Genomic DNA, 18,742 nt, shown 5'->3' with positions numbered 1-18,742 from the left:
TATAGCTTTACTCAATTGTAGTGACTTACATTTGCAATACTCTCTAATATCTTACTGTATTTACATGGATTTTAATCAGTACAGGATGTACATCATGGCTTTTTTATACTATCCCCCTAGTATTTGTCATTTGAGCCCTAATTTAAGAATCTCCTTCAATACATCTTCCCTGACCTGCCTGGATGCGGTTAGTTGTCTCTTCTGTGTTTTAAATCATGCGTTTTTTTTTTCTTTTCTTTTTTTTAATATCAACTTCAAAATGTTTAACTCTTAATTTTAACTTATCTGTCCACTAGTTTGTACATAGTTGATGTCATTTCTTATATATTTCTCTATTTTTTAACACTACCAGATTTCCTTTAATAAAGTATGTTCTCAGTTTCAGTGGCGTGCACCTGTAGTTCCAGCTACTCAGAAGGCTGAGTTGGGAGGATTGCTTGAGAACAGGAGTTTGATGCTAGCCTAGGTAACATAGTGAGATCCCATCTCTAAAAAAATGATCTTTTAATCCCAGCACTATGGGAGGCTGAGGTGGGGGGGATCATGAAGTCAAGAGATTGAGACCATTCTGGCCAACATGGTGAAACCTTGTCTTTACTAAAAATATAAAAATTAGCTAAGCGTGGTGGCACATGTCTGTAGTTCCAGCTACTCGGGAAGCTAAGGTAGGAGAATCACTTGAACCCGGGAGGCGGAGGTGGCAGTGAGCGAAGAGTGCATCACTGCACTCTAGCCTGGCGACAGAGCGAGACCAAAAAAACAAACAAACAAACAAACAAACAAACAAAAAACCTCAATAAATGCACAGTGAAGAAAAAGATCGGTAAAATAATAAATAACAGGTGGGGTAATTAGATATAATGAACACAGACATGATCAAAACCATTAAACACACAGCAGCATAAATTAAAGTGTTGCTTCTTGTTACAATTTTGACTTTTACCCTAATTTTCCATATTCTTGTTTCCTCACCTAGACTCTAGGTTCATCCATTAGCACAATGTCTGTCTTCAATAGTTCTGCCTTATACCCTCGCTTCCTCCTAATGGGCCTCTCAGGCCTTGAAAGCAGATATGACTTGATTTCCCTCCCCATCTTCTTGATTTATGCCACCTCAATTGCCGGGAACATTACCATCCTCTTCATTATCAGAATTGAGTCTTCCCTCCATCAGCCAATGTATTACTTTCTGTCAATGCTGGCATTCACTGACCTGGGCCTATCTACCACTACCTTGCCTACCATGTTCAGTGTCTTCTGGTTCCATGTGCAGGAGATCTCCTTCAATGCTTGTCTGGTCCAAATGTACTGCATTCATGTTTTCTCAATTATTGAGTCAGCTGTACTCTTGGCTATGGCCTTTGACCGCTTTATAGCAATCCGAGAACCCTTGCGCTATGCAGCCATCCTAACCAATGATGTAATCATTGGGATTGGGTTGGCAATTGCTGGAAGGGCCTTGGCTCTGGTCTTTCCAGCTTCCTTCCTCTTGAAGAAGCTTCAATATCATGATGTCAATATTCTGTCCTACCCTTTCTGCCTGCACCAGGACCTCATAAAGACAACTGTATCCAACCGTCAAGTCAGCAGCATCTATGGCCTCATGGTGGTCATCTGTTCCATGGGACTTGATTCAGTGCTTCTCCTCCTATCCTATGTCCTCATCCTGGGCACAGTGTTGAGTATAGCCTCCAAGGCAGAGAGAGTGAGAGCCCTCAATACTTGCATCTCCCACATCTGTGCTGTACTCACCTTCTATACACCAATGATTGGGCTATCTATGATCCACCGCTATGGACAGAATGCTTCCCCAATTGTCCATGTGCTGATGGCCAATGTCTACTTGCTGGTTCCACCTCTCATGAACCCCATTGTCTACAGTGTTAAGACCAAGCAGATTCGTGACAGAATCCTCAAGAAATTCAAGAAACACGAAGTGTAGATGACAGAGATTCTGAAACATATCTTTCCCTCCATTCCCCTTATATTTGTGAGAAGATTTCATATAATGTTGAATTTAGAATTAACATATTACCAATGATATTTTGACTTTAAGATACTGGACGTAAACCTCAATAATTGTAAATCTGTATATTTTCAATATACAGAATAAAGGTGTAGTTATATTTTATGGTGAAGTTATTCATTATACACTGTGAAGGCCCTCAATATATCTGAGAAAGATTTAGGTTTCAAAAGTTTTCCTAGACTTTTTAACCTAATACAAGAAATTTTTAAATGCAAGTTTTGATCTCCTGTTCAGGGAAAAAAAATATTTCCAGCTGGAGAACCTCGTATCAAAAAGGGATGATGAATGAACAAAACTTAGCAGACTTTTAGAAGTGTAGAAGAAAAGTTGGAGCAAATTAATTGGACCAATTGGAATAAAGCAGAAACAGTGATGACTTTGTATGTAGGAATCTACAGAGGGCTTTCTATGAGGAGTAGACAAACTATGAGAGCCAGACTATTGTCCATTTTTTCTACCTGGGTTTTCAGTACATTTCTCAATTATTTATGGCAATCTCAAGTCATTCTACATCTTAAAATGTGTTCCTTATAAGCTGAGCAAGAAGGAATACAGTTTATTTCCCATGTTCCCACACATACACTGTCCTTATCATCCTTTTCTGTATTCCCAATGGCATTCTGCACTGAAATGCTTAACATATTTTTTGGTGATTATATTCTTCACGTTTAATTATGAGATTCATGTAGATACAGATTTTAATTACTAGAAAATTTTGAGATATTATGCTAAGAAGGCTTTGTTTTCAGTCAAAATGATCAATTGAAATATCTGTTTTTAATTTATATAGCACAAGAAAGTATCCTCAAAGAATTGTATATACTGATTAGTTCAACTTCGTCACCTCCCACTCAAACCTGAATCTGCTGTGGTCTGATTTTCATCTTCATGATTCCACTGATTTGCAGCTTATGATGGTTCTAGTGCTCTACTTGTTACTAAATTCAACATTCACATCTTGATTAAACTTCCATTTTCCTTTGCATTATTAACCATGCTTTTCTTTTAAAGTAACCTTATTTTCAGTTGTTTTAAATTTATAGAAAAATTTAAATATGGTACAGAGTTCTCTAACATCCTGCACTCAATTTCTTCTATTACTACCATCTTACATTAGTAGAGTATTCTTTTCACAATTGGTGAACCAACAACGGTAATTTATTAACCACAGATGAATATTATTCAGATTTTTTTTTAAGTTTTTCTCCAAATATTCTTCTTGTACTCCAAGATCCAATCTAGGATATAACATTACATTAGCCATCCTGTGTTTTTAGACTACTCTTAACTGTAAAAGTTTCTCAGTCTTCTTTCATTGTTTTCAATTGCCTTGGCATTTTTGAGGACTACTAATAGGCAGTTTGTAAAATATTCCTCTATCAGGATTTTTCTGATGCTTTTCTCATTATTAGAGTAAGTTATAAGACCACAGAGGAATAATATCATTTTTATTGCATCATATCAATAATGCATATTAGCAACATGACATCACTGTTGATGATGACTTTATTCATGTGAATGGGGTAGTATTTGTCGTGTTTCTCCACTGTCATCTTAACCTTTTTTCTTTTTAAAAGTCCCTTTTTCCATACTGTACTTTTTTAAAGGAAGTCACTTTGCAAAGCCTACACTGAAAGAGTGGAAACCATGAGGACAGATTATCTACTTGAAATTATTGCGTGAGAGATTTTTCCCTTTTTTCTAACTCAATCATTTATTTATATTAATAATGACTTCCAGGTGTTTATTTTATACCTTGGATTATAATCCAAATCTGAACTCATCTGTTTTGGTAATTTTTGTTTTTAAATTACTAATTCAATATCTTTATTTGTACAGGTTCATTCAGAATTTCTACTTACTGAAGTCAGTTTCAGTAACTAGCATCTTTCTAGGAATTTCTCCATCTTATCTAAGTATTATATGATTTTTATAGTATTCCTTTGGATTTTTAATTTCTATAATGTGTGTAATAATGCTTTCCCTTAATTAATTTTTCTGGTAATTTAAGTTGATTTTCCCTTTTTTTCTGGGTCAATGTGGATAAATGTTTGTCAATTTTATCTTTCCAAATTGCCTTTCTATCCTCTATTTCACTAGTTTCTGGTCTAGTCTTTAAAGTTTACTTCCTTCCATTTGTGTAGTTTGCTCTTCTTTTGTGAGTCTTAAGGTAGAAGTTTCGATTATTGATTTGATATCTTTATTCTTCCTTAACACAAGCATTTGCAATGATAAATTTCACTGTAAGAACTGCTTTAGAGGCATACTATGAATTTTGACATGTTTTGCCACTGTTTTTATTAAAGTAAAAGTTTAAATTATAAAAGTGTCAAAGTATTATTTCCTCACAGTTTTTCCCTTTTTTCTTTGATTATTGTGGTAGTGTGGTGTTTACTTTTGACATATTTGTGAGTTTCTGAAATTGATTTTTGCTACTGATTTTTAATCTTATCCCTTTGTGGTCAAAGAATATACTTTATTCTTATTTATTTATTAATTATTTATGTCCTTTTATATGTATTGCAATTTTATTATGGTGTAGCATATGGTCTATCCTGGAAATTATTCCCTGTGCACTTACAGAAAATGTGTATTCTATTGTTGAATGAAGTGTTATATGGTGTTGTTCACGTTTCTACTTCCTTGTTGATATTCTGTCTAGTTATTCTATCTATTGTTTGTCTATTATTACAATCTATTTCTATCCATTAAAGTCTTTGGCCTGGGCATGGTGGCTCATGCCTATAATCCCAGCATTTTGGGAGGCCAAAGTGGGAGGAAATCATAAAGCTAGGAGTTTAAGACCAGCTGGGCAATATAGCAAGACCCTGCCTCCACCAAAAAATTTAAAAAAAAATTTAAAAAATTGCTTGACATGGTAGCACGTGCCTGTAGTCCCAGCTGCTCAGGAGGCTAAGGCAGGAAAATTCCTTGAGCCTGGGAGTTTGAGGCTGTAGTGAGCTACAGTTGCACCACTGCCATTGTGGTGAAAGAGTGATACCCTGTCTCTCAATAAATAAATAAGTAAATAAATAAGTAAAATTTAAAAAATTTCTTCAACTATTATTTTCAAATTATTTCTTCCTTCATATATGTCCATTTTTGTTTCATATGTTTTGCTGCTCTGTTAATACCTGCATATATAATTGCTATATTTTCCCATACTTTCCTGACGAATTGACCTTTATATCACTGTAAAATGACCTACTTTATCTCCAGTACTACTTATTTTTGTTTTAAACTCTATTTTGTCTGATATTAGAATAGCCAATCCAGCTTTCTTGTGGTTACTATTTGCATGATATATACTTTTCATTTTTTTGCTTTCAGTCAGCTTGTATCTTTAATTCTAAAGCTGTATCTTGTAGCAAATGTGGAATTAGATAATTTTTTTCAGCCGTATATAATTGACAAGCATTATGCATACACCATGCGTACAATGTGATGATTTAGTAGATGCATATATATAGTAATTATTACTACAATCAAATGGATTAGCACAACTACCACCACACATTTTTGGGAGGGATGGGTTGCCATCTTTTTTGTCTTGCATCTTGTACCCTTGCTGTATCCAGGCTATGGAGAATCCATGGGGACCAGGGATAGGTCCAGACCCCCAGCATAAGCCAAACACCTCAAAGAAAGGTGGCCAGACTTTTCTCTATGCAGGTGTTAGTTCTCACCTATCCTCACTGGGCAAGGCTTCCTGACCTGGGACTCCAGAATAAGAACCCTGCCCCAACCTGATTACCTTAATCAGTGGCAGACCAGAATTTCTCTGAGGAGGAAATCCCAGAATCATCCCACAATCCCTCCACTACTATGGTTGCAGTGATACCACCCTAACATCCCCTGGGCTGGGGAAGAAACAAAGGGCCTACTCACTATGCTGGCACTACTAGTACACTGTATGGAGAGAGTCCAGTCTTTTTTTTCTGGCAACACCCACTCCCCACTCTTCACCTGGCAGAGCCCCCAGCTCATGACTGCAAAACAATTGTCCCCACCTGCAGCTGAGAACACCCACTGATAGGCTTGGAGTTTCCCTGGAGAGAGGTTCACAGAGGCATCTAATAGTCCCTCTGCCACTGCCACAACAGTGATTCTATCCCTTCTTTCCTGTTTCTTGGGAGGAGACAAAGAGTCTTAGGACTATATCTGAGCTTACAGCACACCACCGTCACCATATAGAGACACCAGTCTCTCCTCCCAGTGACCCCCAACAAGTGGAGCCTGAAGCTCATGCCAGCAGTGCATCTGCCCCACCCCACCAGCTGAACACTCCCAGTAACAGCAGCTCTGCATCTCTTGGAGGTGGAGTTCCCAGGGGCAAATGTAAATTTCTCTGCCACAGTCTCCACAGTAATAGTACCCCTGCCACCCTCAGACTAATGAAGGTGCAAAGACCCTGAGTGCCTTATCCACACCTCCAACAACCTACAGTTGACCCAAGGAGAAAAGGCCAGTCCATCTCCCATGAACCCCAAGCATCCCCCCTACTCATCACTAGGCAGGAAACCCCTGGCTTGGGCCCACGGCACAGACCACCCATCCCAGGCTGATTGCACTGAGCAATTGCTGACCTGCTTCTCTCTGGGATGGAGCCTCCAGGAGACAGGCAAAAGACCCTCAGCCACAGCCACTACTAAGATCCCTGCCTCTGATGCCTCCAAGTTGGGAGGAAGCATAAACCCTGAGATCACCCAAGAGCAGCAGTGGGCGGCCTCAGTGTGCCAAGCTGCTATCTACAGCTAGCACTCAAGTGGAAGAGGAGCCCACACTTTCAGAACATTGAGAAGGAGCACAGTTGCAGCTGTGGGGAAACCATTACACCTAAGTATCACCTACTGGATCACAACACAAAGCTTAAACACCAAAATAGTTCACTAACATACCACCCTGTAAAACCAAAGACAGGAAGTATGCTACAAATGAAGATGCTGCACAAAGACTCAATCCTCTGGAAACATCCAGAAAATAATTACACTGACTGTACTCAGCCTATATTGCAGTTAAAGGGACACCCACAAACAGAGATGGGAAACAATCAATGTGAGAACTCTAGCTACTCAAATGGCCAATGTCTAATGTCCTCTAAACAATCACACATGTTCTCCAACTAGAGTCCTTCACCAGGCCGAATTGGCTAAAATGACAGAAATAGAATTTTGAATGTTGGTAGGAATTAAGATCATCAACATTCAGGAGAAAGGCAAAACCCAATCCAAGGAAAATAAGAATTACAATAAAAGAATACAGGAGCTGACAGATTAAACATCCAGTTTTTAAAAAAAACCTAAATGATCTGTTAGAGCAGAGAAACACATTGCAAGAATTTCATAATGCAAACACAAGTATTATGAACATAATAGATCAAGTTGAGGAAAGAATCACAGAACTTGAACACTGGCTCTCTGAAATAAGGCAGTTAGAGAAAATTTAAAAAAAGAATGAAAAGAAATGAACAAAGCCTCTGAGCCTCCGAGCCTCTGAGAAATATGGCACTATGTAAAGAGGCCAAATCTACAAATCACTGGCATTCCTGAAAGGGATATCTAGGAAGCAAAAACGTGGAAAATATATTTCAGGTTGTCATCCACGAAAAAGTCTGTGACCTCACTAGAGAGGCCAACAGTCAAATTCAGGAAATACAGAGCATCCTTGCAAGATTCTATACAAGAAGATTATCCCTAAGAAACATAATTATCAGATTTTCCAAGTCTGAAATGAAAGAATGTTAAAGGCAGCTAGAGAGAAAGGGCAGGTCACCTACAAATGAACCCCTATTGTGCCAACAGTGAACCGCTCAGCAGAACCCCTACAAGCCAGAAGATATTGGGGACCTATATTCAACATTCTTAAAGAAAAACATCTTCAACCAAGAATTTCATTTCCAGACAAACTCATCTTCCTGGGAAAGGAGAAATAAAATCCTTTTCAGATAAGCAAATGTGAAGGGAGTTTGTTATTAACAGACCCACCTTACGAGAGATCTTAAAAGGAACAGTAAATATAGAAAGCAAAACTCAGTATCAGACAATACAAAAACACACTTAAGTACACAGACCAGTGACACTATACAGCAAACACATAAACAAGCCTGCATAACGACCAGCTAAGAACACAATGACTGGTACAAATTCACAAATATCAATACTAACCATGAATGTAAGTGGGCTAAGTGCTCCATTTAAAAGGAAGAGACTAGCAAGCTGGATCACAAAAAAAAAAGCAAGACCCAGTGGTATGCTGTCTTCAAGATACCCATCTCACAGGGAATGACACCCATAGGCTCAAAATAAAGGGATGGAGGAAAATCTACCAAGCAAATGGATATCAGAACAAAGACAGGGTGGCAAACCTAATTTCAGTCAAAATAGTCTTTAAACCAACAAAGATTTGGAAAAAAAAAAAAAAAAAAGACAAAGAAAGGCATTACATAATGATAAAATGTTCAATTCAAAAAGAAGACCTAACCTTTCTTAATATACATGCACCCAACACAGGAGTACCCAGATTCATAAAGCAAGTTCTTAGAAAATTACAAAGAGACTTAGACTTTTGCACAATAACAGTGGGACTGCATCACTCTACTGACATTATTAGATAGATCATTGATGCAGAAAATTAACAAAGATTTTTAGGACTTGAATGCAACATTGGACCAAATGGATCTGATAGGCCTCTACAGAACTCTCCACCCCAAAACAAACAAAATAATATACCTTCTTCTCATTGCCACATAGCACATACTCTCAAATCAACACCACAATTGGACATAAAAGAATTCTCAAAAAAATTCAAAAGAACCAAAATAATACCAAACACCCTTTTGGACTACAGTGCAATAAAAGCAAGTCAAGACTAAAAAATTGCTCAAAACCATGCAATTACATGAAAATTAGACAATCTGCTCCTGAATGATTTTTGGGTGAGTAATGAAATTAAGACAGAACTCAAGAAGTTCTTTGAAACTAATGTAAAAAATATACAACATACCAGAATCTCTGGGATACAGCTAAGACAGCATTAAGGAGGAAATGTATAGCACTAACTGCCCACATCAAGAAGTTAAAAAGATCTCAAATGAATAACCTAACATCACAACTGAAAGAATTAAAGAACCATGAGTAAACGAACCCCAAAGCTAGTGGAAGATAAGAAATAATCAAAATCAGAGCTGAACTGAAGGAAATTGAGACATGATAAACCATTCAAAAGATCAATGAATCCAGGATTTGTCTTTTTGTTTAATTAATAAAATAGGCCACTAGCTAGACTAATGAAGAAAAAGGGAAGATCCAAATAAACATAGTTAGAAATGACACAGGGGATGCTACCATTGACTCCATGGAAATAAAAGTAAACATCAGAAGCTACTATGAACACCTCTATGCACACAACTAGAAAACCTAGAAGAGAAAGATAAATTCCTAGATACCTATACCCTTCCAATACTGAGTCAGGAATAATTGATTCCTTGAACAGATCAATAAAGAGCTTGAAAATTGAGTGGGTAAAAAATAGCTTACCAACCCCCAAAAAACCCAGGACCAGATGGATTAACAGCAGAATTCTACAATATGTACAAAAAAGAGGTGGTATCATTCCTACTGAAACTACTCCAAAGAGTTGAGGAGGAGGGACTGCTCCCCAACTCATTCTATGAGGATAGGACTATTTTGATACTAAAACCTGGCAGAGGTAGGGCATGGTGGCTCATGCCTGTAATCCTAGCAATTTGGGAGGCCAAGGCGGGTGGATCATTTAACGTCAGGAGTTCAAGACCAACCTGGCCAACACGGTGAAACCCCATCTCTATTAAAAATGCAAAGATTAGCAGGGTATGGTGGTGCAAATCTGTAGTCCCAGCTACTCTGGAGGCTGAGGTGGGAGAATCATTTGAACCCAAGAGGCAGAAGTTGCAGTGAGCCAAGGTGGCACTGCTGCACTCCAGCCTAGGCAACAGAGCAAGACTCTGTCTCAAAAACAAAAACAAAAACAAAAACAACAAAAAAACAAAATAAATGAATAAATCATGATATTATCTTTTATTTCTTTCAAAGCTGCCTTGAGTACTCTAGATCTTTGCATTCCACATCAAGTTACCAAATTCTGTAAGTTCAATCTATAAGTCAAATTCTATCAGTTCTATGAGTCATATTCTATACGTTCAATCAAGCTGTCAAGTTCTATAAAACTTACCAAGATTTTCTTTAGAATTGTTTTGAACTGCTAAATTAATTTGGGAAGATTGACATCTTAAGAACACAGTAATTCAATCAATGGACATAGTATATCCATCTATTTATCTACATTTTTTTGGAATTCCCTGTAATGTTCTCATGTTTCCAGGGTCAATATGTTGAAAGTATTTGGTTAGTTTTTACATATTTGATTTTTATGCTATATAAATTATATTTTAGTTTAATTTATTTTTAAGTCTCATTTTATATTTGGGAATATATGTACAGGTTTGTTAAATAGGTAAATTGTATGTCACAGGGCTGTGGTGTACAGATTATTTCACCACCCAGGTAATAAGCATAGTACCCAATAAGTAGGTTTTCAATCCTCACCCTCCTCCCTCACTCTACCTTTAGGTAAACTCAAGTGTCTCTTGTTACTTTCTTGGTGTTCATATGCACTCAATGTTTAGCTCCAACTTTTAAATGAGAACGTTTGTTATTTGGTTTTCTGTTTCTGTGTTAGCTTGCTTAGGATAATGGACTCCATCTTCATCCATGTTGCTGGAAAGGACATAATCTCATTCTTTTTTATGACTACACAGTATTCTATAGTGTGTATGTAGCACATTTTCTTTATCCATCTACCATTGATGGGCATTTAGGCTGATTCCATTCTTTGCTATCGTGAATACTGCTGCAATGTACACATGTGCATGTGTCTTTATGGTAGAACACTTTATATTCATTTGGGTATATGCTGGGATTCACTCAGGATGCTGGCAGAAATATTAAAGGGAAATATTAGGGAACGTTATAAGGAATAGTCAGAAACCTTTTTGGAAGGCCAAAAGGTTACATAGCTTGTAATAATCAAACAGGCTGAAGGCAGCTGGTTCTTACCTTAGAGCATTAGGTCATAGGGTAAATACTAGGGACAGGGACCTAGAAGCTTCCCCAGTTAAGTCTGTTTACCCTACCTCCATGAACTAATCTTTGAGCCAGATAGCCCTCTCCGTGGGAGGTCAACCAGGGAAATTGCCCCCTAATGGTATTTACTTTAAACCACCCTACCTGAGTTTTAATCATTCCTAAAACTACTCTCTTAACCATGTTAATTATCCACGAGTGTGTTGACTCAGAGCTTCTGTTGTTAATTGTATACTAAATAAATGCCTGGAATGCGAGCTTCTAAACTGCAGTGGCAAACCTGCAGTTTGCCAGATGCAGTGGCAAACCTCTCTTGGTGTGCAGGTGGTTGGACACTTAGCAGGACTGGCATAACAGATTATCTGTGCGTCAATGTACATTTTATTCATCCATCCTTTGGGTCAGGGTCTGCGGGCAGATCCCTGCAGTTGATGCCCTCTTGTGAGGAGCAATACCTCAAGTATATACCTGCGATTACTTGGTAAATTATATTTTCAAATTAATTTCTACATTGTTTTTAAGAATATTAAAGTTCAATGTATTTTTGAATACTACTCAGATTTTAAAAAATACATATGCATTTTGAATATCATATATACAATCATATAAGTAAATAGAGACACTTTTACTTTATTCTTTCAAATTCTCATCTTTTTTCCTATAATTTTTCTTACTGTATTACACTTTTTTGGGCATCTAGCGCAGTTCTGAATAGAAGTATTTATAAGACATCTTTGACTTGACTTTACAGGAGGAATATTGAATATGTTTTCATTAATATAATGTTAGCTGTATTATTTTTATGTATATCTGTAAAATTAGGGTAGTTACCATCTGTTTCTAGTTTACTCAGAAATCTTACAAAATAGTAGTGGTGGAGGGAGTGGAAATGGTTAATGGCTACAAAATTATAGTTAGAATGAATAAGATCTAGTATTTCATAGCACAACAAAATGATTACAGTCAACAATTATTTATTATACACTTAAAAGTAAATAAAATAATTGGAACGTTTGTAACACAAATAAATGATAAATGCTTGAGGTGATGCATACTCCATTTACCATGATGTGATTGTTATGCATTGTATGCCTGTATCCAAATATATATAAAAATATACACCTACAATATACCAAAAAATCAAAAGTAAAATGTTAGTATAAAAATTTTATTAAGATGATAAAAATATTTAAATTTTGTATATTAAGGTGATCTTTTTTTCTACTTTTGGCAGTGTGAAGAAGTACATCTATAATTTTTTAAAACAAATTATGTACTAGAGTAGCCTTCCCTTGTTTGCAATGTGTCATTCTCTTGATACATCACTGTATTCTATTTGATAATTTTTAAGGATATTTGTATCTGTGCTTATAAGACATGTTAGTCTTTAATTACCTTTCCTCAGAATATAATTGACTGGTTTAGTTATCACTCATGAAACCATTTGGGAAATACTCTATGATCTCAAAGAATTTGTACTGTATTGGTATTAGCTCCTTTGTAAATGTTGAGGTAAAATTGCAAATGACACTCTTTCAGATTGAAGACTTTTTGAGTGATTTTTAAAAAATTATGAATTAAATATTTAGTTGAACAATGATCTAATTTTGTCCTTGTTTAAATTCTAAAGGTATATTTAGAAACAATATGTCATTTAAACTATGATATATAGTGTAATGCAAAAAAATTCCGCATTGTACTCACTGTAATACAGTTTAAAATGTAAATGTGTGTAAGATCTGTAGTGATGGCTCCTACTTGCATTAGCAGTATAAACTTTGTGTTTTCTCTCTTTTTTCATGATCAGTTCTGTTAAAAATTTTACAGATTTATTAAGCTATTCAAAGAACAAACTTTCTACTTTGTCAATTTTCTCCATTTTATTTAACTTTTATTTTATTGATTTTAAAGAAATTGTGGTATATGCATAGAATATTATTTAACCTTAAAAAAGGAAATTTCGCTGTTTGCAACAACATGAGGGTCTTACACAAACTGAAATAATCCAGTTACAGAAGGACAAACGTGGCATGATTCTACTTTAAATGAAGTTTTTATACTAGTGAAACTCATAGAAGCAAATAAGGCAATAATGGTTTCCAGAAGTTAAGGGTCTGGAGAAAATGGGAACTTGTTGCTTAGTGAGTACAAAGTTGCAGTTATGATAGATGAATAATTTTAATGTCTGTAGTTAACAATATAGCAGTGTGAAGTTCAAAATTTGTTGAGGGCAGACCACATGTTAAGTGTCCTCACCACAAAATAAAACAACAACAACAATATCAAAAAAAAAAAAAAAAAAAGAATCCAAGTAAGGTCACTTTGTGAGGTAATGAGGGTTTAGGACTTTAACATATACATTTTCAGGGGATACAATTCAACTAATAATAATGCTAATATTAATAGAGGTTAAGGGCAAAGCACTCTTTAGTCACACAAAGTTTTGAAACTGTACCTCCCATTCATCAGAACTTACTTAAAGATTTGTTCCAGAAAAATTGCAAGGTTATCTGTAAAATAGGAAGATAGGAGGTTTGAGGAACAATGGCTCCAAAACCAAAGAGTAATAAAAGGTATTCTCAGCAAGACCCATAAGTGCAACCAGTTCAGAGTAGAACTATAGAACTGGTGCCACTGTGAGGGATGTGTCCAAGAAAAAAATTAAATCTGTATCTGTCGGGATAATTTATATTATATATTTTGAAAAGATAATATAGACATTCAAAGGAAATTAATTGACTCTCACAGCATTAAAGATGTTGGTTCAGTTTTATATAAGAGTTGTTTGTATAACTAAACCATGTAATGAGGATCAATTTTGTTTTAATATTTGGTGTTAAAATTCTGTATCTCATCTTGCTCTTAAGGTTAGCTCCCCACTTGTTTCCAGGATATTTTAGCAGCTCTCAACTTCAGATGCTTCTTCATTCACACACAGAAAAAAATGCACCTCTGAGTAAATGTCTTAAGATTAATTTTAATTAGATGTGAAGACCCGATCGGACCCCAGAGAATATATCATTGTATATATACAGGAATGCAAAAATTGTAAATTTGGAGGAGATGACATTAATGAAATATTGGTATGGAATAATGGAGAAGACAGACAAGGCCAGATAAAGAATATTACTTCACATGCTTTTAATTCAATGCCTTATTTGCTTAAGTAGTGCTGTCTTAAGGAGGTTCTCAGAAACCTCAACTGTGTAATAAAGAGATATAATTTTTCACTCCAAATAACCACATTCTAATAGGAACTACACACACGCACACACACACACACACACATATTTGAGTCTAAGATTAGAGAGAACATGTTTCATATTGTCATAGTTAAGAAGAAAAATGGCTACATAATTGGCAGTATAAATTTCCTCAATTTGTTTTGCAATAATCACATCCATGAAGTTTTCCTTTAGAGCTAAAATATAAATTAACAATAACAATAGCTTAAAAGTTACTATAACCGATGATTTACTGTGTATAAGACAAAGTTCTAAATGCCTCAGAAAAAATTGTATCTCAAATCTACCCAATGAAGGAAACTATTATTATTCCCCTTTATGGATAAGGAAACTGAGATGTAGAAATGATACATAAGTCATTTACAATCTTACAGCTTGGTTGTGACAAGGCAGTATTTGTACACCAGCAATCAGACTCCAGGATTGAAATTTTAGGTATGTATTAATAGGAGTTTTAAAAGTTGTATATGTAAAATTTTGGTGGTGTTGGTTTTGAGAATTCATGTATAGAAAACACAATGGACAAAAGATAATGACTTTGTGTTTTTATGCTAATTAGAGAAATTCAAGTCAATTATATTTGGTCTGAAAAAACCATCAGTGAAGAGAAATAGTTTAAGTCAAAAAGCCTACTATATTAGTCAAAATGTTGGAGAGGAATTTAGCCAGTTTATTCTGTATGAAACAGGCCTACAGAATTGGGTCACATATTCACAATTAGGTAGAGATGCAATTATCTGTTGTTACATGTATCAAGTATAAATGACAGTGAGACAGTGCTTTAGTCCCACTTCTTGAAATTGTATTACATACACTTCAGCTTGCTTCTATGTTCCTTCAGCTTTTCTGTGTTTCTAGAGCAGCACCCAGGAGTTAGTGAGCAGTCTCTGAGGACTCAATTCCAGAGCTCTGTCTAAAGTACAGACTAAAATTAGATGTATTCTTATAATATCCCTGAGGTGCTAGAAACCTAATATTAGCACACCTTCCAAGTGCTACTCAGAAAAGGGACTAAGTACTGTGCTGCCCAGTGTTAAGTGTAGGTGTTGATTCCTATGGAAGAATGAGGTGAATCAGCTGCTGATTTCTGGTGAGCAGGTGCGGCAGTGCATGGAGAGATACACGGGCAGTGCACACTGAGAACTGGACTATGTGGCTGACCTGCACCAGGCAGGGAAAAAAGTTGTATATTGTTTTTATATGTAATGTATGAAATTGTAATATATAAACATATTATGTATGCATTAAATAATAGATGCCTAAAATATGTATAAATTATGTTCTAAATTTTAGAAATTATGTGTGAAATCTGTCATGAATATCCAAGTTAAAATGTCGTCCTACCAATTGCATTAGGTTAAATCAGTTTCTATGGTAGTAGGAAAAAATAAGGGTAGTGGAGACCTGCTTTTGAGAGTGGGCACCTAGATTTAATCCTTAAGTCTATAGCCTAGGTGCTGTCATTATCTTTCTGCTGAGCAATTATATTTTAATTGTCCAGAATATCAATGTTTTTACACAACACAATAAGAGTCAGTGTACTTTGCTGCACTTGTTTTCTCTGTGTTGGAAAAATCTCAAAAGCATGAAGAGTTTTACTCTTCAATTCCGTGCTTAAACACAGAGCTAGAAATTGATGCCAGCAACTGCTACGCTGGCTGCTACGCTATGCTAGCAATGCTTCATCTGATTTTTCTCTTTCTCTTTCTCTCTCTTTTTCCCCTTTGTTTTTCCCCCAAAAGAAGAAGGAGCTTCACCTCAAAAAAGTTATTTTTGCCTTGATATATTTACTGTATTAAAAAAAGATAATTAAAAAAGATTAGAAAGTGAAACTATGCCAAAGATGAAAGTAAGGATCTTTTAACTTTATTTTGAATTACAACTGCTGTACCAAAGACCCCAGGACAAGCCTCCTTAGCTCATTTTGAGTGACTTGGTTTATTTGCAGCATTTTAAAGGTATTACTTAAGTATTTTTCTTCATTGTTTTTAGACTATTGCAAAAGTTGATTGTTTTTCGGCTGACACAATGCTATCCAAGAGAACTACAAAACAAACAAACAAACAAACAAAAATACAAAAATTTCTCCAGCACAAATACCATCTGAGATTGTCCGCGTTGTCTTCTACCCACATATCCAGTGTCTTGAACTGGTAGAAGGAGTGGCAAATAAGTATTGGCTCCATAGTAGAGGAAAAGTTAGCAAAGGTAAAATTAACAGGTGTTCTAAGAATACCTGGTGTGCTATAGATAAAAAACAAAAGTGTGAAAATGGCATTAAACAGCCTTCTTATCCTTTTCCCATCTGAAAATCCTAAGCCTGTAGGTCATAAACAATTACTATGTCTAATTCTGGCCAGGCATCACAGGAACAAGTACTTTTCTGAGAAATTGATGTTTCTTACAGTCTGATTCAGTGTCTGAGAGGCTACTGGGCTTGGTTCAGAGTTTTTATATAGGTATCTCAAGGCCAGTCTAAAAAATAATTTAGGTTTTTATTGTGAAAGTGCCTATGTACATGAAGTCTTATTATTCACTTTCTTATGAATCACTTAATGACACTTTGAGGGTCTGTGTGTTGTATTCACATGACCCCATGTGCTGTCTTGATATTTCCAATGTTACCCAACAGAGGATGAATTCCCAGAGTAAAATCATGTATTATTCACTTTCAAAGTGAGTGGAAAGTATTATTAGAAATCCTCAATAAGGTTGTTGCAAATCTCCATATATAGAATTAGTACCCAATCAACAAGCAGAATGAAAATTCTGAATTTCACCATGCCCTGGTCTGTATAAATGGCTAAGGCAATGACTCAGTACAGGAGCTTCTGAACACGCCTGCTTGCATAGTAAATGTGAATTCAATTCTGTGCTGAAGCACAGAGCTAGAAATTGATGCTAGCAACTAATATGCTAGCTGCTGCTATGCTGGCTGCTGTGCTATGCTAGCTTCATCTGATCTTTCTCTTTCTCTCTCTCTTTCCCCTTTGTTTTTCCCCCAAAAGAAGAATGAGCTTCACCTCTTCAGAACAACGCAGTGCAGGATGGTATACCATGGCAACAGGAGCACTTTTCACCCAGCCACATTTTTTCTTGTTGGAATCCCAGGTCTGGAAGACGTCCATATGTGGATCTCCCTGCCTTTCTGCTCTGTTTACCTTGTGGCTTTGCTGGGCAATGCTACCATTCTGCTAGTCATCAAGGCAGAACAGACTCTCCAGGAGCCCATGTTATACTTTCTGGCTATCCTTTCCACAACTGATTTGGCCCTTTCTACAACCTGTGTGCCTCGCATGCTGGGCATCTTCTGGTTTGATGCTCATGAGATTAACTTTGGAGCTTGTGTGGCCCAGATGTTTCTGATCCATGCCTTCACTGGCATGGAGGCTGAGGTCCTGGTGGCCATGGCCTTTGACCGTTACATGGCCATCTGCAATCCACTTCACTACACAAACATCTTGACATCCCGGGTGCTGGTGGGCATCACTATGTGCATTGTAATTCGTCCAGTTGTGTTTACACTCCCCATAATCTATCTCGTCTACCGTTTACCATTTTGTCAGGCTCATGTAATAGCCCATTCCTACTGTGAGCACATGGGCATTGCAAAATTGTCCTGTGGAAACATCCGTGTCAATGCTATCTATGGACTCTTTGTGGTCTCCCTCTTTCTCCTGAACCTGGTCCTTATTGTCATCTCATATGTTTATGTTCTCCGTGCTGTCTTCCGCCTCCCATCACATGATGCTCGGCTAAAAGCCCTAAGCACATGTGGCTCTCACGTTGGGGTCATTTGTGTTTTCTATATCCCCTCAGTCTTCTCTTTCCTTACTCATCGATTTGGACACAGCATTCCACATTACATTCACATTCTTGTTGCTAATCTCTATTTGGTTGTCCCACCCTCTCTCAACCCCATCATTTATGGGGTGAGGACCAAATGGATACGAGAGCGAGTGATCTATGTACTTACTAAAAGATAAGGCTCTTATCACGTTCTTTTACTAAGGACTTTGATCCTCCTATGAAGACTGACATGTTCTTGCTTTAAGGAATATCTCCTGATCCTTACCTTATTCCTGCCAACTTGCAGTACAAGTTGGTTTGTTCCTGAATGCTGACTCATGGATTTTAACAGTGGCAGAAACTTCTGTGGTACCTCAAGTTCAAAGACTGACAACTATTCTGGGAAGGATATCCTGGGAAACAGCTGTGCTGCCTCGCCTACATAACTTCAAGCAGAACCCTCGATTGCAAAAGGTTGCTTCTTTTGGGGGGAAAGAAGATACTATACTGAGTCTTTTATGATCAGTGATTAGAAATATGTGGCATTGGAAATTTAACCC

General features: G+C 36.6%; 2 protein-coding genes across 2 annotated transcripts; both read left to right on the top strand.

Annotated features, from left to right (window-relative positions):
- Positions 1-1,000: 1,000 nt before the first annotated feature.
- On the top strand, positions 1,001-1,942 carry LOC105533000 (olfactory receptor 51G2-like). Its single transcript, XM_011971339.1, has one exon. It carries the CDS (start codon positions 1,001-1,003, stop codon positions 1,940-1,942), a length of 942 nt encoding a protein of 313 aa, XP_011826729.1.
- Positions 1,943-17,440: 15,498 nt separating this feature from the next.
- LOC105532999 (olfactory receptor 52J3-like) lies at positions 17,441-18,379 on the top strand. Its single transcript, XM_011971338.1, has one exon. The coding sequence runs from the start codon at positions 17,441-17,443 to the stop codon at positions 18,377-18,379; it is 939 nt and encodes a 312-aa protein (XP_011826728.1).
- The last annotated feature ends 363 nt before the right edge of the window (positions 18,380-18,742 follow it).

The sequence above is a fragment of the Mandrillus leucophaeus genome, unplaced genomic scaffold, assembly GCF_000951045.1.
Source record: "Mandrillus leucophaeus isolate KB7577 unplaced genomic scaffold, Mleu.le_1.0 Scaffold1212, whole genome shotgun sequence".
Taxonomy (NCBI): Eukaryota; Metazoa; Chordata; class Mammalia; order Primates; family Cercopithecidae; genus Mandrillus; species Mandrillus leucophaeus.
This window is presented reverse-complemented; position numbering and strand designations above follow the sequence as displayed.

Bases quoted from the DNA above. Each gene is read 5' to 3' on its own strand.
- LOC105532999 (XM_011971338.1), top strand. From the start codon at position 17,441: ATGGTATACCATGGCAACAGGAGCACTTTTCACCCAGCCACATTTTTT.
- LOC105533000 (XM_011971339.1), top strand. From the start codon at position 1,001: ATGTCTGTCTTCAATAGTTCTGCCTTATACCCTCGCTTCCTCCTAATG.